The sequence below is a fragment of the Amphiura filiformis genome, chromosome 16 (genome assembly GCF_039555335.1).
Source record: "Amphiura filiformis chromosome 16, Afil_fr2py, whole genome shotgun sequence".
NCBI classification, from domain to species: domain Eukaryota; kingdom Metazoa; phylum Echinodermata; class Ophiuroidea; order Amphilepidida; family Amphiuridae; genus Amphiura; species Amphiura filiformis.
Genome location: NC_092643.1, coordinates 57862522 through 57879486, shown reverse-complemented (window position 1 = coordinate 57879486; position 16965 = coordinate 57862522). Strand labels below are relative to the sequence as shown.

The 16965-nt window shown below is 37.0% G+C and overlaps 1 protein-coding gene across 1 annotated transcript in view; it reads left to right on the top strand.

Moving 5' to 3' along the window:
* Nucleotides 1-3800, top strand: part of LOC140172770 (nose resistant to fluoxetine protein 6-like) — a 34523-nt gene extending 30723 nt beyond the window's left edge. The window contains exon 13 of the mRNA XM_072195899.1: nucleotides 1783-3800. Within this exon, the coding sequence (XP_072052000.1) occupies nucleotides 1783-1938 (156 nt within the window). The 3' untranslated portion in view covers nucleotides 1939-3800. The remainder of the gene's footprint in view (nucleotides 1-1782) is intronic.
* The last annotated feature ends 13165 nt before the right edge of the window (nucleotides 3801-16965 follow it).

The following is a 16965-nucleotide window of genomic DNA, read 5'->3' as shown; positions in this document are numbered from 1 at the left end:
GACTTTTAATTAATAATTTACGATGCTTCTTGGGAGATTCTCGAAATAAAATATATTGATATTAACATGCGATGTCACAAGGCCCGCCGATTACAAGCTGATCAATGTATACAGCCATACTATTTTATAATTTTAATTTTTTAATTTTATTATATTTTATTGGAGTGTTGGGAAAAGGTTAAAGAGCATTGGACCTCGACTTTCATCTTCTCTCTGTGGAGTTAGTGAGCACGTCAGTTGATATAATACCTGTATTCAAATAAAGGTTACTATACTACAAACAGTATAAAATTATGATAACTGTTATTTCAGTCCACTTTAAGCCGAAACGGTGAAGTAAACTGAAAAAAAAACCCCTCATTGACCATCTCCGCCGTTCCTTGGGTGGGTGAGGGGAATTACGATCTTAATTAAAAAATTCAGTGGCGTAGCTAGGGGTTGTGGCGCCCAGGGCTAAGGATACATAATGGCACCCCTTCCCAATTCTTGAAAACCAAATACCTTCAAAAATTGTATTAGCTAAAAAAACATAGAGTGACGGTATGTTCATACATGAATTGAATTGTGTTTACCTAATGTATATGTGATATTTTTTATTTGGGGTCAAATGTCATTAAGTGGTTACTTCCGGTATAAAAGGAAATACCTTCAAAATGCTACTTCCACAGAGGACTACAGAGCGCGTACCATGTACCACCAGTCACAAGTCTCTGCCTCATCCGATAATGAGGGCCGATTGTTCCATGAAATGCGACAGGCGAGACTGCTACGTAATTACCGCGTATTTTCATGGTCTAGCAACGCTCTATTGCGTATACGCGAAGGCACGCAGCGCTGGCGTGATTGTTTGACACGGCACGATCGAACAACCGGCCCTCATGAATATGCGAGAACTGGTAGCATACAATACACGGGACTTTGACTGGTGATACTTTCTCTGTTTCTCTTTCCTCTATGGCTACTTCTCCCTCATCCGATAATGAGGGCCGATTGTTCCATGAAATGCGACAGGCGAGACTGCTACGTAATTACCGCGTATTTTCATGGTCTAGCAACGCTCTATTGCGTATACGCGAAGGCACGCAGCGCTGGCGTGATTGTTTGACACGGCACGATCGAACAACCGGCCCTCATGAATATGCGAGAACTGGTAGCATACAATACACGGGACTTTGACTGGTGATACTTTCTCTGTTTCTCTTTCCTCTATGGCTACTTCTCCCTCAAATTACATAGGACAGTGACGCAACTTGCACACACGTATTGCGATAACCCAGTGTCCATGAATCGTACACAGATTTGAGGTCAAAGGTCATTAAGGGGTCACTTCCGGTATAAAACCAAATACCTTCAAAAATTTTATCAGCCAAGAAAAACATAGCACAGTGACGGTATATTCACACATGAATTGATGTTACCCAGTGTACACTAGGGGTCAAATGTCATTAAGGGGTCACTTCCGATCCGAGATGAAAAACCTTCAAAATGTCCCTTCTGCCACAAATAACATGGCAGAGTGATGCCAAGTAAACAAATGCATTGACATTAGCCAATGTCTATGGGGTTTTAATAGATTTTGGGGTCAAAGGTCATTAAGTGGTCACAACACGGCTGTGTTCGTGGTCTTAGACCACAGTTATGTCCAGTTGTTGTGGTTGTTGACGACAAGAAGAATATGATGACGATGATATTGGAAGTATTGGTGTTGGTAATGGTGATTTTAACAGTCAACTGTCACACTTATAATTTTATTATTGAATTATCCTCTTTCTCTTTTGACAGACTACAACATTTACCGGCGGTATAGTGCTCTCCCACATGGTGGCCTTTGTGTTTGCTCTGGCGATTGAATTTCCATTCGCTAATTTGGAGAAATTGTTAATACCGTCCAATGTGGCGAAGAAGTATAGCGAAAAGGAACGCAAGGAACAAGCGTAGCAGTAACATGAAAATGAATGAGTGAAAAGATTATTTTTATTTATTTATTTATTTATGTATTGTGGATTACTTTAACTAAAAAGGCCTATTCAGTGATTTGCTCATCCGAAGGATCATAAGATTCACTGATCACAATTCCAATTTTGGTACCTTTGTTAGTGTTATAGATGTGCTAACATACGCTGCCAAAAGCCGCGTATAAAAGACAAAATAAGACATTCAACATGAATCTGGAATTTCTCTACTTAAGTAGAGAAATTATCTACTTTACCGTATTTTAACTTGACGGGGCTTCATTGTTGTAAATATTGCTGTTTTCCTCGTTTTTTTATCAATTTTTAATAAAACGAATACCCAATGATAATTTTAATAAACATAGTTTTAATTTTTTACACTTTCGCTGGGATCACTGAATGGGCCTTTGTAATGTATGTATTTGAAAATTGTACATTATGGTTATGTCATGCAACGGATATATAGCCGTAATAAATCCGTTGCGCATTTTTGGATTTTGCACAACGGATTTATAACTGAGGAACGGGAAGAGCCTGACGTTCTTCTTTTGTGTGTGTGACTTCTTCTTGAAAAAGAAACCTATAACTTCCAAAGGGCATTTTTATGACGTACTTTTTTGTGTGTGTGAGTGTTGCAAGTTGCAACGGATTTATAAATTGTGCCAGTTTGGTCTATACGGATCCCTTTTTTTGATAGGGCCTACCACTACCTTAAAAATTTCGTTCCGTACCGCAAAATACAGTAAGCCTACCTTATTGATGGGCATATTCGCTGGCGTAGTGCACGTTAGAATATGACCGTTATTTACATGAAGGTATTTACATGAAGTTTTCCGTCCTTTTGGAATCTTCATTAACATGTGTATCTTCAGTACCAAAGGTCAAAATATTATGATGGTCTGCTGTTCCAGCCAGATACATATAGGCCTTCAATTTAAGTACATTATCATGTCAAAAATGTTAATTTCTACTAATTTGCCATACATTTGATATGATATGATATGATATGATATGATATGATATATGATATAATACACTTAAATTTATATTATGTCGCGACTGGTTTATCAGTGAAAAACCAAGTTTATCTGCGAAAACAACTTGGGTTTCCAAAAACTATGACAATTAAATTCGAAAAACCTGGTTTTTTGATTGAAAAACCAGATTTTTCAAAAAAAAAAACCAAAAAAACAACTATGACAATCGAATTGAAAACCCAAGTTTATCGGCGAAAAAACTGGTTTCACAATCGATACACTTGGTTTATCGAAAAATTTAGTTTACAAAAACTATGATAATCGAATTCGAAAATGGTTTTCGATTTTTACTGGTTTCTAAAACCAGGTTTATAAAAAAATTTTCAAAAACTATGACAAGGCAAAAAAAAAGAAAGAAAGTGTTTGTTTGCCCAGACATGGGGTAGAAAGGAGTGGGTCGGTAGGTCAATTTCCTTTTTTTTGTAGCAAGAGATGGTAAGAGAAAATATGACATTTAGCCTTACATTTTGTACTTGTATCAAACTTTAACACACTTGCGCTGATGTTGATGCGTCTAATGCACTCCTCCCTTCGGGGTTCGTGCATTATATTTTATCTAATTTCTCTGTCAAGTAATACGCATTCATTTACCTATTTCATACACGAGAAGAAAAAAACACGTGATTTTTGCTGTTTTTATAACATAATTATCACTAAAAATGTTGGAAATAGGACCAAATATAAATGTATCAATCCGCCCGAAAAATGAATCCGCCCTACGCGTCGCGAACGCGTGCGAAAGCACTGCGCGTAGTACGCGAAGTGTACATTATACACAATCAATGCACTCCGCGTACTTTTCTAACCACTTTTTTTGAAAAATCGACAGGTTTATCAAAAAAAAAAAAAAAAACTATGACATTCGAATTCGAAACCTGGTTTTCGATTGAAAAACCAGGTTTATCAAAAAAAACTATGACAATAGAATTGAAAAAACAAGTTTATTGGCAAAAAAACAGGTTTCTCGGTCGATAAACTTGGTTTATCAAAAACTATGACTCGATTGAAAAACCAGGTTTATCAAAAACTATGACAATCGAATTGAAAACCCAAGTTTATCGGCGAAAAAACAGGTTTCTCAGTCGAAAACTGACAATCAAATTCGAAAAACCTGGTTTTTCGATTAAAAAAACAGTTTTTCTGTTCTATTGTGCAATATACGTTCCTCGTATTCAGAATGCAATTTGGTGTGTCTGATCTGCTCTCAGGTCCCACAATAATACTGTGCAAAGGTGGGTGACTGAGGTGCTAATCGCATTCAAACTTTTCTAAAGCCTTTTTGGCTTGGTTGATCACCAAGTGTACAGGTTGTAACAAAAGATATAAAGATTATACAATTTAGAAAATAGTACTACCGGTATGCAAACATGTCACTTATTGATTGCATTTTAATTTTACTTGTTCGTCCCGGCAATTGCTTAAGGATACGATCCATGATTTACCGACAAGTGACTCATTTCGGAATGCGATCATGAATTTTGAAGAAAAAAAAGTTTCCACAGGTTTCGTTGGGACTCGAACCAGCGATTCTAAACTTCCTTCGATTACGCGTCTAGCGCTTTACCACTCGGCCACCGTGGCAGTTCAGCGGAGGAGTGTAATGATAAAAGATAAATCTCATAATGCCATCTTTAGCCTTTTGTTTACTAAAAAAGACGCGTTTTGTAAAGATAGATTAGCCGTTTTATGCATAAATAGCACGAACGTTTGGGAAAGGTTTCAAACAAATAATAAAGACACTGATGTGATGATGAAATTGCGTAAGTCGGGAATTATCTGCGTCGCAATGTTTTGTTTTGGTTTTAGGAATTTGACCTTAAAATTTACGACTTCATGACATTATCATTCGAAATCAACAAAAGATATTTCAACACCATAATGTCCTCATTCTTTCACTAGAATGTTTTGTACATGTATGTGAAATAGCTTCAACAATGTTTCGCTGCATAATGGTAAAAATAGCCTTGACCTAAAAAAGGGCGAGAGGTACCATATTTACGGATTCAGGCTAAATTTAAAATTGATATAAACGTTTGTTTTTTGATCGATTACAAAAAATAATTTTTGTCGTATAAAGAAGTTGTATCTGGCGTGAATTACACTACAGTTTTTATTCCTAGGGCTCTTTGACTTCTTCAAATAATTTTTTTAATGATAGCGTGAATCCCCTGGCCCTATATAATTACGCACAAAAGATCGACCCCCCTTAAGGGAGTGTTCAGAAATACTTTGGTGGGGGGGCTGGTAAAAGGGGAGGGGGGGGCCAAAAAGTTTTGGACCTGAAAAAGGGGACCAAAAAGTTTTAGGTGGTAGGAAAGGGGGGGCTAAAATAGTTTTCCTCTTCAAAACCCAAAATTTTTGCGCGCTTCGCGCGCATTGAGACCCTTTTATATCACTTTTAATATGGGCAAGTTTGGTTTTCAGTGCTTTTGTTTGAAAAAATGATGGCACTAATATAACATTAAAGATGATCAGCAACATCTGGGTTGGTCTAAGAAATGCTGGCACTTTTTATCATAAAATTTTATATCTCTTCAAAGTAGGCTACAAATATGATTATGTACCAATCTGATCAAAATACAACTCAAGAAAATATTGCAAATAAATTGGATTTCTTTGCACGTAAACTGCTCACTTCAGTTTACTATTTCTCATTGCAAAATTATTTTGTACACATAGGCCCATGGGTAGATTTACCATAGGGCAGAGTGGGCACAGGCCCAGGTACCACGGTCTTTGAGGGCCAAAACAGATACCTGTGTACATTTGCGTGACCAAATTAATCTCATATTTGACCATTTTAGCTTTTTGCATAAATTAGTCCCAATTTTAACAATATTTGATCATTCAAGCTTCAATATGGACAAATTTTTTGCGCGGTTCACACGCATTTGTACTATCATAATAGCCACAGATCCAAATTATGCTGATGTGCCTATGAACCTCCAAATAAATCCTCTATTTCATTTATCCCTGTAAAATCAGATAAACACCCTGATTTGGGACAAATCTAAATTAAGTATAAAATGAAAATTTCCTTGTGCTTTGTATTTCATGCGCAATTGTCCCACCGGTTATCCCGGGAATGTTTCAAACATTTGCCTCCCTCAATGACATGTGACCCAGATACCACACCACTGAAAACAACACTATTAAGTATGTTTGTTATACGATAATGGGGGGGGGTCAAAAAAGTTTTGTCTGTCAAAAGAGGGGGTCAAAAAAGTTTAGCGGTCCATCGAGGGGGGTCAAAAAAGTTTTTGAGCGAAAAAGTTGAGGTAGACCAGCCCCCCCCTACCAAAGTATTAATGAACACTCCCTAAGCTACTACATAGCCGTTGTTTCAATAAAATCGGTGGTCTTCAAGATGTGGCCAATTGTGTAATAAATTTGAAATAAATACCATTATTTATTTACTAATGTTAAGTGAAAGAAAAAACATGAAAAATCTTTGCTTTTGTTCCGAAATGTTCGACGATAAGCATGGAAGTTAATTTTACGCAGTACAAACTTGGTACATGCGAACATGGCAAAAAGTGGCCCAACTTAAGTAAAGTAGGGCATAGCGTTTGAACCTGAACTAGAAATAAACCAAGTAAAGTTTTTCTGTTAGCCAAGATATTTATATAATATTGAATGGCTTTGAGTGTGATACAAGATTATATTGCACGAGATAGAAAAAATATTTTTCTATCGAGTGCAATATATTCTTATCACATGAAAATAAATCATTCAATATTATTATTATTATTATATCTGGCTTTCTCTCTGCGGTAAAATGAAAATTTAAGCTACCTAGCCACCGGGCCTAACCAATGCGTATTGTAATTAATGTAAGCTTATGTTATTCATCATCCAGAATTGCCGCAAATTAAGTTTGTGGTTTTACTTGTTTATAAAATCCCTTGTGTGCCGCAGACGGTGGCCATGTTGTTGTGTTTTTTGTAATGTGATGCGTGTTGGTGCTATTAGGAGCCGTAACCATGGTGACCCGTGTTAGCGTACGCGATACGCGTACAATATTAAAAACAACATTGTATTTCATCCGGGTATTTTGCAAAAACTATACAATATCTAGTTTTGATGTATCGCGCAAAAGCGAAATTGCAACGATATAAATGTTCTTCTTACAGTCTGTATGTAACAACTTCAGCTGAAATTACTGGAATACTTAAGGGCTGGGGTATGAACGTTTGGACAGTATTTATTTTGGGACATTAGAGCACATCAGACATATCGAATTGCATTCTGAATACGAAGAATGTCATTCTGATCTTACTATAAATAGGGGAATGTTGTATCTATGTATGTATGTATGTATGTATCTATCTATGTATGCACATAAAGGCTCCGTCAGTTTCGATCCAAATGTCGCCAAATTCATACGGGAGATCGATGAATATACGGCAACGTGTTTAAACTTTATTTGGTTGAAAACGGTCAAGAATTGGCTGCAAAAACAGTGAAAATATGGGTAAAAACGGGGTTTTTGTTATGAAAATCGGTTACCAGCCTACGCGTCACTGCAGCTGGCCGGCAGCGCGTCGGCGCCGCGTGCGTAATGCGCATTACGCAAATGCGCGCGTAAACGGCGCAGAGCCACACGACTTGCGAGCCAGAGACCAGTGGACATGATAATACGGAAAGAAGGAAAAATAAAGGACAAAAAGGTACATGGACGGGTCACTCACGGGATTATGATAACGGGTGAAAGTAAATAAATGAAACGGGAACGAAACAAAGAAGGAAAGAAACTAATCAGGAAATGTAAGAAAAAAGGAAGCCAAAATAATGAGAACAGAATGAAATAAAAAACATGGAAACGGGAAATCACAAGCAGCAAATAAAAAAAGAAGCTAAAAGTGAAATGTAAGAAAGAATAGATTTAGAAAATAATGGGAACGGGGTTAAATGGGTTAAATAAATAAAGCTAAGCAGAAGAAACTAAAAAAGAAAATGTAAGAAGAGACAGATTTAGATAAATAAAATGTACCTTTTCAATGATTCTACCTGTTCAGAAATTCTTCCTGTTATAGTGAACGTCCCCATTTACTGATTACTCATCTAGCAGGGACCCGCGCGAAGCGCGGTATCCCATAGTATCAAATAATTTTGAATTTTGAAATTCGCAATTTAATACACATTTTATGGCAAATCATTAAAATTGATATTTTTTATATTTAACAGTACTTGAAGTAAACTTTATAAATCTGATGATTTATACTTAAAGTGTATGTAGGTGGGTTGAAAAGCCGACGATCAATTGAAAATTTTGACCTTTCGTATTGAAGATATGGATTTTGTTCCCAAAACACCAAAAAAAATTAGGTCTTTTGGGGAAAAAAATCCATATCTTCAATATGAAAGGTCAAAATTTTAAATTGACCGTCGGCTTTTCCTCCCTGCTACATACACTTTAAGAATATATCATTAGATTTATATAATTTACTTCGAGGACTGTTATATATCGAAAAATATCAAATTTTTATAATTTGTCATAAAATTTGTATTATATTGTGATTTTCAAAAAATGAAAATTATTTGATATCAGACAGACATGCTTCGTATTCAGAATACAATTCGATAGGTCTGAGGTGCTCTCATGTGCCACAAAAAATACTGTCGAAACGCAATAAACGTTCATTTTAGATCCCTTAAGTATATGTCACGAATTGGTGCACCAAACGAGGTGGAATAGTTACAAATATTTTAATTTTTGTGTTCAGACATCAATTTCTAAGTTGGAAGTAAGTACCGAACCTATTACCTGAAGTAAGGTATCATTTTATTGCTAACTGTCTTTTTTAAAATAAAAAACCTAGTTCATTTGGATGACCAATGAAAAAGTTATACCTTTAAATGTCCAGGTACAATGTAGTCAAGGGTGGACTCGGTGGGGGAGCAGCCGGTGGGGAGCAGCCATAGAGTGTACACACAAATTGGACGAAATGATGCCTTTTCTAAAGAGTCATATCTGGAAAAGTTGAACTCTTGGAGGATCTCAACATTCAGATGTATTGCCATCAAGAACACAAGAACTAATGAAATGTGATTTGTAACAAAAAATCTCATTAAATAATTGCTTAACTCAAGTGCTAATTAGTGCTAATCACCCATAGAGTTTACACACAAAACAGCCATCTATAGAGTTTACACACAAAATGGTGCCTTCTATTAAGTGTCATATCTGAAAATATCTGGAAAAGTCTTAAAAGGGCATTTCGTGATTCACAGCATCATCCCCCCACTTTTCTCAAAAAAAGTTGAGATTTTTATATTACTGGAAACCTCTGGCTACATAATGTTTATGTACAAAACTTTTTTTTGCAGATTAATTCGTTTAGCAAAGATATCGTGAAATTTGAATTTCGTTCTGGTATATACCAGAACGAAATTACAACACATTTTCTATGGAGCAGTGTAATACACAAAATCATGCATAACTCGCAAACGCAAAATCGGAATCAACTGAAATTTTTGAAATAAGCTTTTTTTTGTGGATATCTACTGAAAAATGTCATAAAAAGAGGATGCTAGGATCACGAAATCTCCAATGCACAGGTATTGCAATCAATAACACATTAAACTATTGAAACATTATTTTTAATCAAAGATCTGATAAAAATTATTAATTAGGTGCCTATATATTAATGTATATTCTCACGAAGGGTGATTGGAAGAGTGGGTTGCCTTTTTTTTACTGAAAGCCCTATATCATGCCTTCTTACTGCAATATTTGTTTTTAATACAATACTTTCAGAGAAAAATATAACATGGTTATGTTAAAACTAGGAAAAATGTGATTTTTTTAATGTTACACCCTGTATAATTCATACACACCATGTATAATAACATTTGATGTTAATATATTCTGTATTCTTATAGAGTCAGCTTTTCAAATCTGTTTACTGCATGTCAATCGGATGTATATAATAAAAGTTATGTTCATTTGAATCAGAATTGGTGTCTTTTCTCTCAATTTGCAAAGTGTAACTTTTTTCATACCAACTTATTATTATAAGCTATTATATGACCATGTACACAATTCAAGTGGGGAGACCGGGGCAAAGTGGACCACGGGACCACGAAACACCCCCATTAATTTATGTATATGGTGCCCTCAATCTCCAAGCTTATGTATTTAGAACACGGCATGGATCCAGCATTGTTTGTGATAGGGGCGTTCGAATAAGTAAGGTATGTGTGCTTTTTACAGCAAATGTCTGTTTTTCATGTTTATCCGATAAATTCATAGAAATATAATTATATGCCGAAGCACTGCTGAATTACTTCGATAGCCATATGAATGACAGATGGACAGTGGCGGCGCCAGGAATTTTTTTCGGGGGCATTGGGGGGGGGGGGGCAAAGTGAATTTCAGGGGGGGGCAAAATTGCCGCAAAAATGGAAATTTACGTGATTTTGGGGTTTTGGGGGCAAGAAAAATATGGGGGGGGGGGCAAATGCCCCCCTTGCCCCCCGTAGCGCCGTCACTGCAGATGGACTTAAGCATACTCTATGCATGGTAACAACAGGGCTAGCATACATTAGCGGACATGATAGTGATGCATGTTGGAAGAAATCTCATGTGGTCGGGGCAAAATGGAACGGGGCAAAGTGGGGTCTGTTTCCGGCTTTTCCCCATCCACTTTGGACTATTGTCCACTTTGCCCCGCGGTCCACTCTGCCCCGACAACATATGATTTCTCCCGACATACATCAATGTATGCTAGCCCTGTTGCCATAGTAAACCAATAGCACGGGGAGCGTTCAGGCACCCGTCTGCTACTTTAATATGACACATGTAGATAGACTCACTGATTACGTGGTTTCGGGAATACTAAAAGTACACACAGGCCCCCGCCACCGCCCCCCAATTGTCAACATAGTCAGATATCCCCTTTTATTTTGAGCCGAACAACTAAGGCAAAGCAAAGAATGGTACGATCCTTTGATGTGTAGATCACCGCGCTTAATTTCATTCTGCAACCATAATGGGCCGCAATATATCACTAACCACAGAGTCCGAGGCAAGGTTCATTATTGTTAGGGTTATGGTCTTAGGGTTAAGGTTTAGGGGTATGACAAAAAACACCTTTCTGGCACAACGACTCATAGTACAGTGGTGTAGGCATTTGACTTTGGATCCATAGATTATGGGTTCGAACCCCAGGTAAACCGTTGTAGAATTTTAATTCTAGTAAAGAGGAAATAACAATGGTAATGAACTCGTGTTATAGGTCTATTTAGCCTCATATACTTACATGTATGTACTATGTGTTATCGTATTGCGACCCATTATGATTGCAGAAAGAAATTACGCGTCCCACACGCCATGTACATGCTGTGTTATGACAACATCGTGTATGCGTTCGACTAATCTGCTAATAATTCCATCGTAATAATAAAACGATGCTTCCTGCGTTTTATTCAAAATCTCGAATTTTGACAAAACTATAGCTCCTAGAGTCTTGATTTTTGCAGGGTATGTTGGTTTAATAAAGTACAATATAATCGTGAAAAAACCCCAAGAATTTTTAAAAATATTGAGGGCGTAGGCCTACTCCTCAGCAAATGTTATAGTACGGTATAAAAACTGCGTTTTGATAAACTTTATTATTGCAATCCTATAAGGTAAGATTATAAACCTAAAGTTTTGCCTTGCCTTGTATTGCTTTGTAATCCTTTTTGGGCGGGATTGAAATTTTGTTCCACTTTGCCCCAGTCCCCCCCCTTTCCCTACACTGATTCAGTCTACTTCCCCTTTTTAACTGCCTTGTTGTTGGCGCATTCAGTACGGTGTCAGACTTGTTAATCAACGGATAATGGAAGTAACAAATCGCTGGAGTCCCATTAGCCTTTTTGAAGTATGGCGGGCACAAAAAGAGAGGGTGTACTTTGGTTTGGGTATCCTTTGTATGCTTCTCAGCTGACTAAAGATTACCCAAATCCCAAGTACGCCCTCTCCTTTTTTGCCCGCCATATTTCAAAATGGCATTGAAGCCATGGGAACCTGCCTTTTCATAATGTATGATCATTGCATTTGATTCATGAACTTTTGAGCAGCAGTATCGCTAGTACTCAAACGTTTTATGTAAACCATTTTGAGTGTTGGACACTCACAGCTACTCACAGAGAGGGATGCGGGCGGCTAGACTGGATGCCTTTGACATGCGCTGTCAACGCAAAATTCTTCGTGTGATATGGTCACAAAACAACATAATTATATCAAATAGCTGTATACGATACAAGACCAATAAAAATTCCTTTAAAAAAGGAATGGGGCGCCCCCAATGTGAGCTTGGACGTGATGGTGAATTCCATGGTGTGTAGATCTGGTATTATAATGATTTTTCTAGGGAAGAGTAGAAGATGATCAAATGCAAGAGAAATGTGTTTGATTGGGGAAGGTGTATGACAGGACTGTTTTGGATGAAATAAATGGGAATGAAGCTTTTGTGTCAATTTGTGATTATGTGGGGTGGGGGATTTCTGTTTTTGGGACCTATTGTAGTGAGGATATTGCTTTGTATATTGAATATTGTTGAATCTCGTTATGCAGGGGAATATGATGAATAGTATAGAAGACACAAATAAGTAAGCTCCCTGGCAAAATATATGGGGGGGTTATCCCCACCCGGGATCTACGCCTATGTTGACCAATAGAAAACGTTAAGTTTTTATAAATGTATAACGTCTGTGATACATATACATCATCTACTTGCTAATACACTGAAAATCAAATAGAGATGAAGGATAAACAGGAAGAGTCTTTCAAAAAGACACAGTTCACGAATCAGGTGTATAGCCATTTGTTGTAACTTTCCATGTTCATATCTAACCTACTCTGCACTAATCTTACAATAATTCGTGATTTGAGGCATAATGATACCTACATCCTGACTCTGACATCTCCCCAGCAAACAAACGTTCCAAGTCAATTATACCATGCAAATAATAACCTTTGGCCTACTAGAGCTCTAATTAAGATAACATCTAATTAAGCAAACATTACTGGGTACTATCGACCACAAGAGTCTCATCCCAATGGCATAGTCCAATAACCTCAATTACATAATCATAGTGCAAAATTTGACCTCAAGTTGCAGAGTAGAGTTTTTGTACCCAAATCTTCCAAGGATGCATGTACAAATGTATTAGGGTTTAAGAACTGTTCCCATGATAGATGAGCATGCTGTGGATCCTAGTGTATGGTCAAATGTCACCGTCTATCGGGTTCTAAGACACACGGTAAACTGGTTGAAGGCATACAAAGGTCAAAGGTCTGGATTTATTAGGTGTTTTTATAAGTCCATTAATTTTGTTTTTTAAACAATGAATATACGCTCAACATTTTATCCCGTGCATATCAGAAAACAATAATAAAATAAAATCCAAACAAATTGTGGTTTTATTTCTGAGTTGGGCATATGGGCATAATTTTAGCAAAACAATTGCGAAGTAAATCTAGCAAGAGTGAAATTAGAAGCTTTTCACAAAGTCATGCCTATAGGTGCGTCCGCTTAAGGCGGGCGCCCCCAAAAGCCCCAACTCACATCAGCAGTTATCCGGAAGCGCCACCTACAGTGTATTGGTCATCTGCAACGAATGGATGAAGACCGCACTCACAAGAGGCTCTACTTTTAGAAGCCAACCCATGGGAAACGCAAACCTGGTCGTCCAAAGTCATCATGGAGAGACGTAATCCACAGACATCTCAAGGCTGGAGGTTGCAGGCTGAGGTAGTTGTAGTTGTAGTCCTTGCCCCTATAATATACGTATCTTACTTGTCACCAATGCTCTATAATTTATGAGAAAAATGCGAAAATAGGCACAAAATTGGGCAGGGGTGTAGTACCCCCTTAAAAGTATTAAATATGCTGAAATCACATTTCAATTTTATTCAATATCTATGCTGACCGACAGATCGTACTACGGTTTCAAGATTTAAATTACTATGACCCGAGAAGGCATTGAGACAAACAACATGCATGTGAAATATTCCAAAGGTTAACGATTTAGAATGAAAAGAACAGATTAGCTTTTCATGTTTCATATGCACAAGTGCGTACATTTATGGACTTTATAATATTTTCTTATGTTCTTTATTAGGTATTGTTACGAGTCGTACTTGACTCAAGGCCAAAATCACCTTTTACCCGAACTCACACGAATGCACAACACAAATACACTGTTTGATTAAGCTAACATAATCTAAGTCTTTAATTGAAAACAAAGTATGCTTGGTACATATAACAACAATATACACTAAAATCACACAATCAGTTTTACTCTATCGGTACTTAACCAGCTGTCTTCTTGTTGGTGATCCTAGAGTTCTTGCAATGTTCTGGACGACTGATGTAATATATCCTTATTCACTTGTCCTGCGAAAATCAGCGATGTCCATAGTACACTTGCATTTATAAATCCTTGCGTATAAAATCCTCATACGAAAATGATGATGCTTCCTCCAATCTCCTTTGCGCTGCTATCTCCACAAATATATCTCCTTGCGCTGCTTTTTCCTCAAATATATCTCCTTGCGCTGCTTTCTCCAAAAATGGTGTTTCTTTCACCAATCACTCTTTTTCCAGGGAACAGGTTTCTTTAACACAGCTCCGCTGTTTTTTGACAGATGCGTGGCCTTCACAAACCCAGCAAACTCCAGCAATTTGACAGAAGAACTTTTAATCCTTTGATGAGGAAGAGCACTTTTGTGTGCTCGCTGTCTTCTTCGTTGCTGTATTAAAATTAGCTCAATTATTGGCTATATAAACTGGTTAAAATGTACTTCTTTTTGAAGTACGAAGACCATCACACACATGTGGAGTTTCTCAATCTCCCACGGCATTCTGTCATTTTTTCAGTCATAGTAAAGGCTATGACCGCCTGTCAGATCTGTATCCAGATGATAATAATCGTAACATTTTTCGTAAAGTCCTTCACAATCCGCAGAAGACCCTCTATGTCTTACTTTGGTCAATTTTCGTAGCTTTGAAATAACCATATTTCCAGCTTGTCGGTGAAAATATCCATCCATCGCTCAGAGGCTGTTTTAAATAGCACTGTAGGAAACTCATGATCTCCATGGCCACACTCAGTAATACTTTTTGAGTATCCTGATTTTAACTGGTTAACATTATTTACTCTCTTTTTGAGAGCTATAGCTACATCCATTCACATTACAATCATATCGATACAGGTCTGCCTAGAATTACTATTAACATTGTGTTTTATTCCCCATCTGGGATTTTCCAAATGTTCTAATAATAGACATTAACATTTCACCTTACATCTCTTCCTGTGGGTTTTCCCACTATTATGTCCATTTCACAATCTGTCTCAGGGGATTTTCCCCATGACATAAATAGTCTTGATTAATGATGTTGTTATTGCATTCATCTGGGTTTTCCCCCATGATGTCATAATAAACAAATTATTGCATGATTAGAAAGGTAACTTCCCCTAGTTCATGACATAGAATTACACAGGGTACATCACAGTATGAGGTATGATATTAAAATAAAAATGAAATCCTAGTACAAATAAATCGTGTTCATTCAATTGTCTATACTGTGTGCATATGACATGATAACTTGTGTTCTCTTTAAGTGACTGAGTGAGCCTTGCACAACAATAGATCCATTGTTGACCATCGATGCATCGTCCAGTGTGCTAACGGATATGTCAGGTGTTCTGACATAATGAAAAAAGGTGGCCCACAGACTAGGGACTTTTGGCAACAATTGAAAGGAGCTAAACCAATTAATAAAGTTACATCAATAAAGATTCCAGGGACTAACCAAACCACTTCAGATAAGGAAGTTATGAAAACTTCAATTATGATGTACTATAATACCTTAGGTAAAATGAACCATAACCTTTGTTATGCTAATGAAGAGGATGACTCAAACACTCCTAATTATCTTGAGACCTGTGAGTTGAATGGGAAGGATGTCAATGTTATGATTGACAAGTTATCCTTCACTATTGAAGATGTTGTTGATTCAATTTCCCATTGTAAACTTAATAAAACCCCTGGAATTGACAAGATTACTAATGAGCTTATCAAAAACGGCGGAGATGCTTTAATGTCTTCCTTATTTAGTCTTTTCAAAAGACTAACAAAAGTTGAGTGTATTCCAGATGAATGGAATGAAGGCATTATAATACCAATCTTTAAGAAAGGCGATGTTAAAGATCTTGACAATTACAGGGGGATAACCTTAACATCTTGTGTCTCAAAAGTATATAATAGGATTATCGCGCAAACTGTGTCAAAGTTTATTGAAGATAACAATATTCTAACTGAAGTGCAAGGCAGTTTCCGTAAAGACAGGCGCTGCGAAGACCATATATTCAACCTTAAAAGTATTATTGCAACGCGACAAGCTGAAGGCAAGCAAACATTTATGGCTTTTCTTGACTTTAAGAAAGCCTTTGACACAGTTTGGCGAGAAGGTCTGTTTAAAGCTATGAAGAGTATTGGTATTGAGGGTAATCTTTTAAATATCATTATAAACATGTACAAAAATGTAAAAAGTAAAGTAATATTCCAAGATGTAGAAACTGATTTCTTTACTGTAGATGAAGGTGTGAAACAAGGCTGTGTCCTTTCGCCAATTATTTTCTGCATTTACATTAATGAGCTTGCAAAAATGATCAAGGCCAAAAACTTAGGTGTAAGTATTTTCGGTACAAATATTGGCTGTTTGTTTTGGGCAGACGACGTAGTTCTGATTGGAAATAATGATAATGACCTTAACCTACTCCTTAACACAGCAAGCGAGTTTTCTAATAAATGCAAAATGTCGTTTAATTATACCAAATCGAATGTTCTCATCACCGGTCAGCGTGTTAATGTAGATAGAAAATGGAAACTTTGTAATAGTTTCATCACAGAGGTCAACGAGTACAAATATTTAGGTGTTACCATTTCAAGGAATATGTCAGATCACTCTCATATCGAGGAA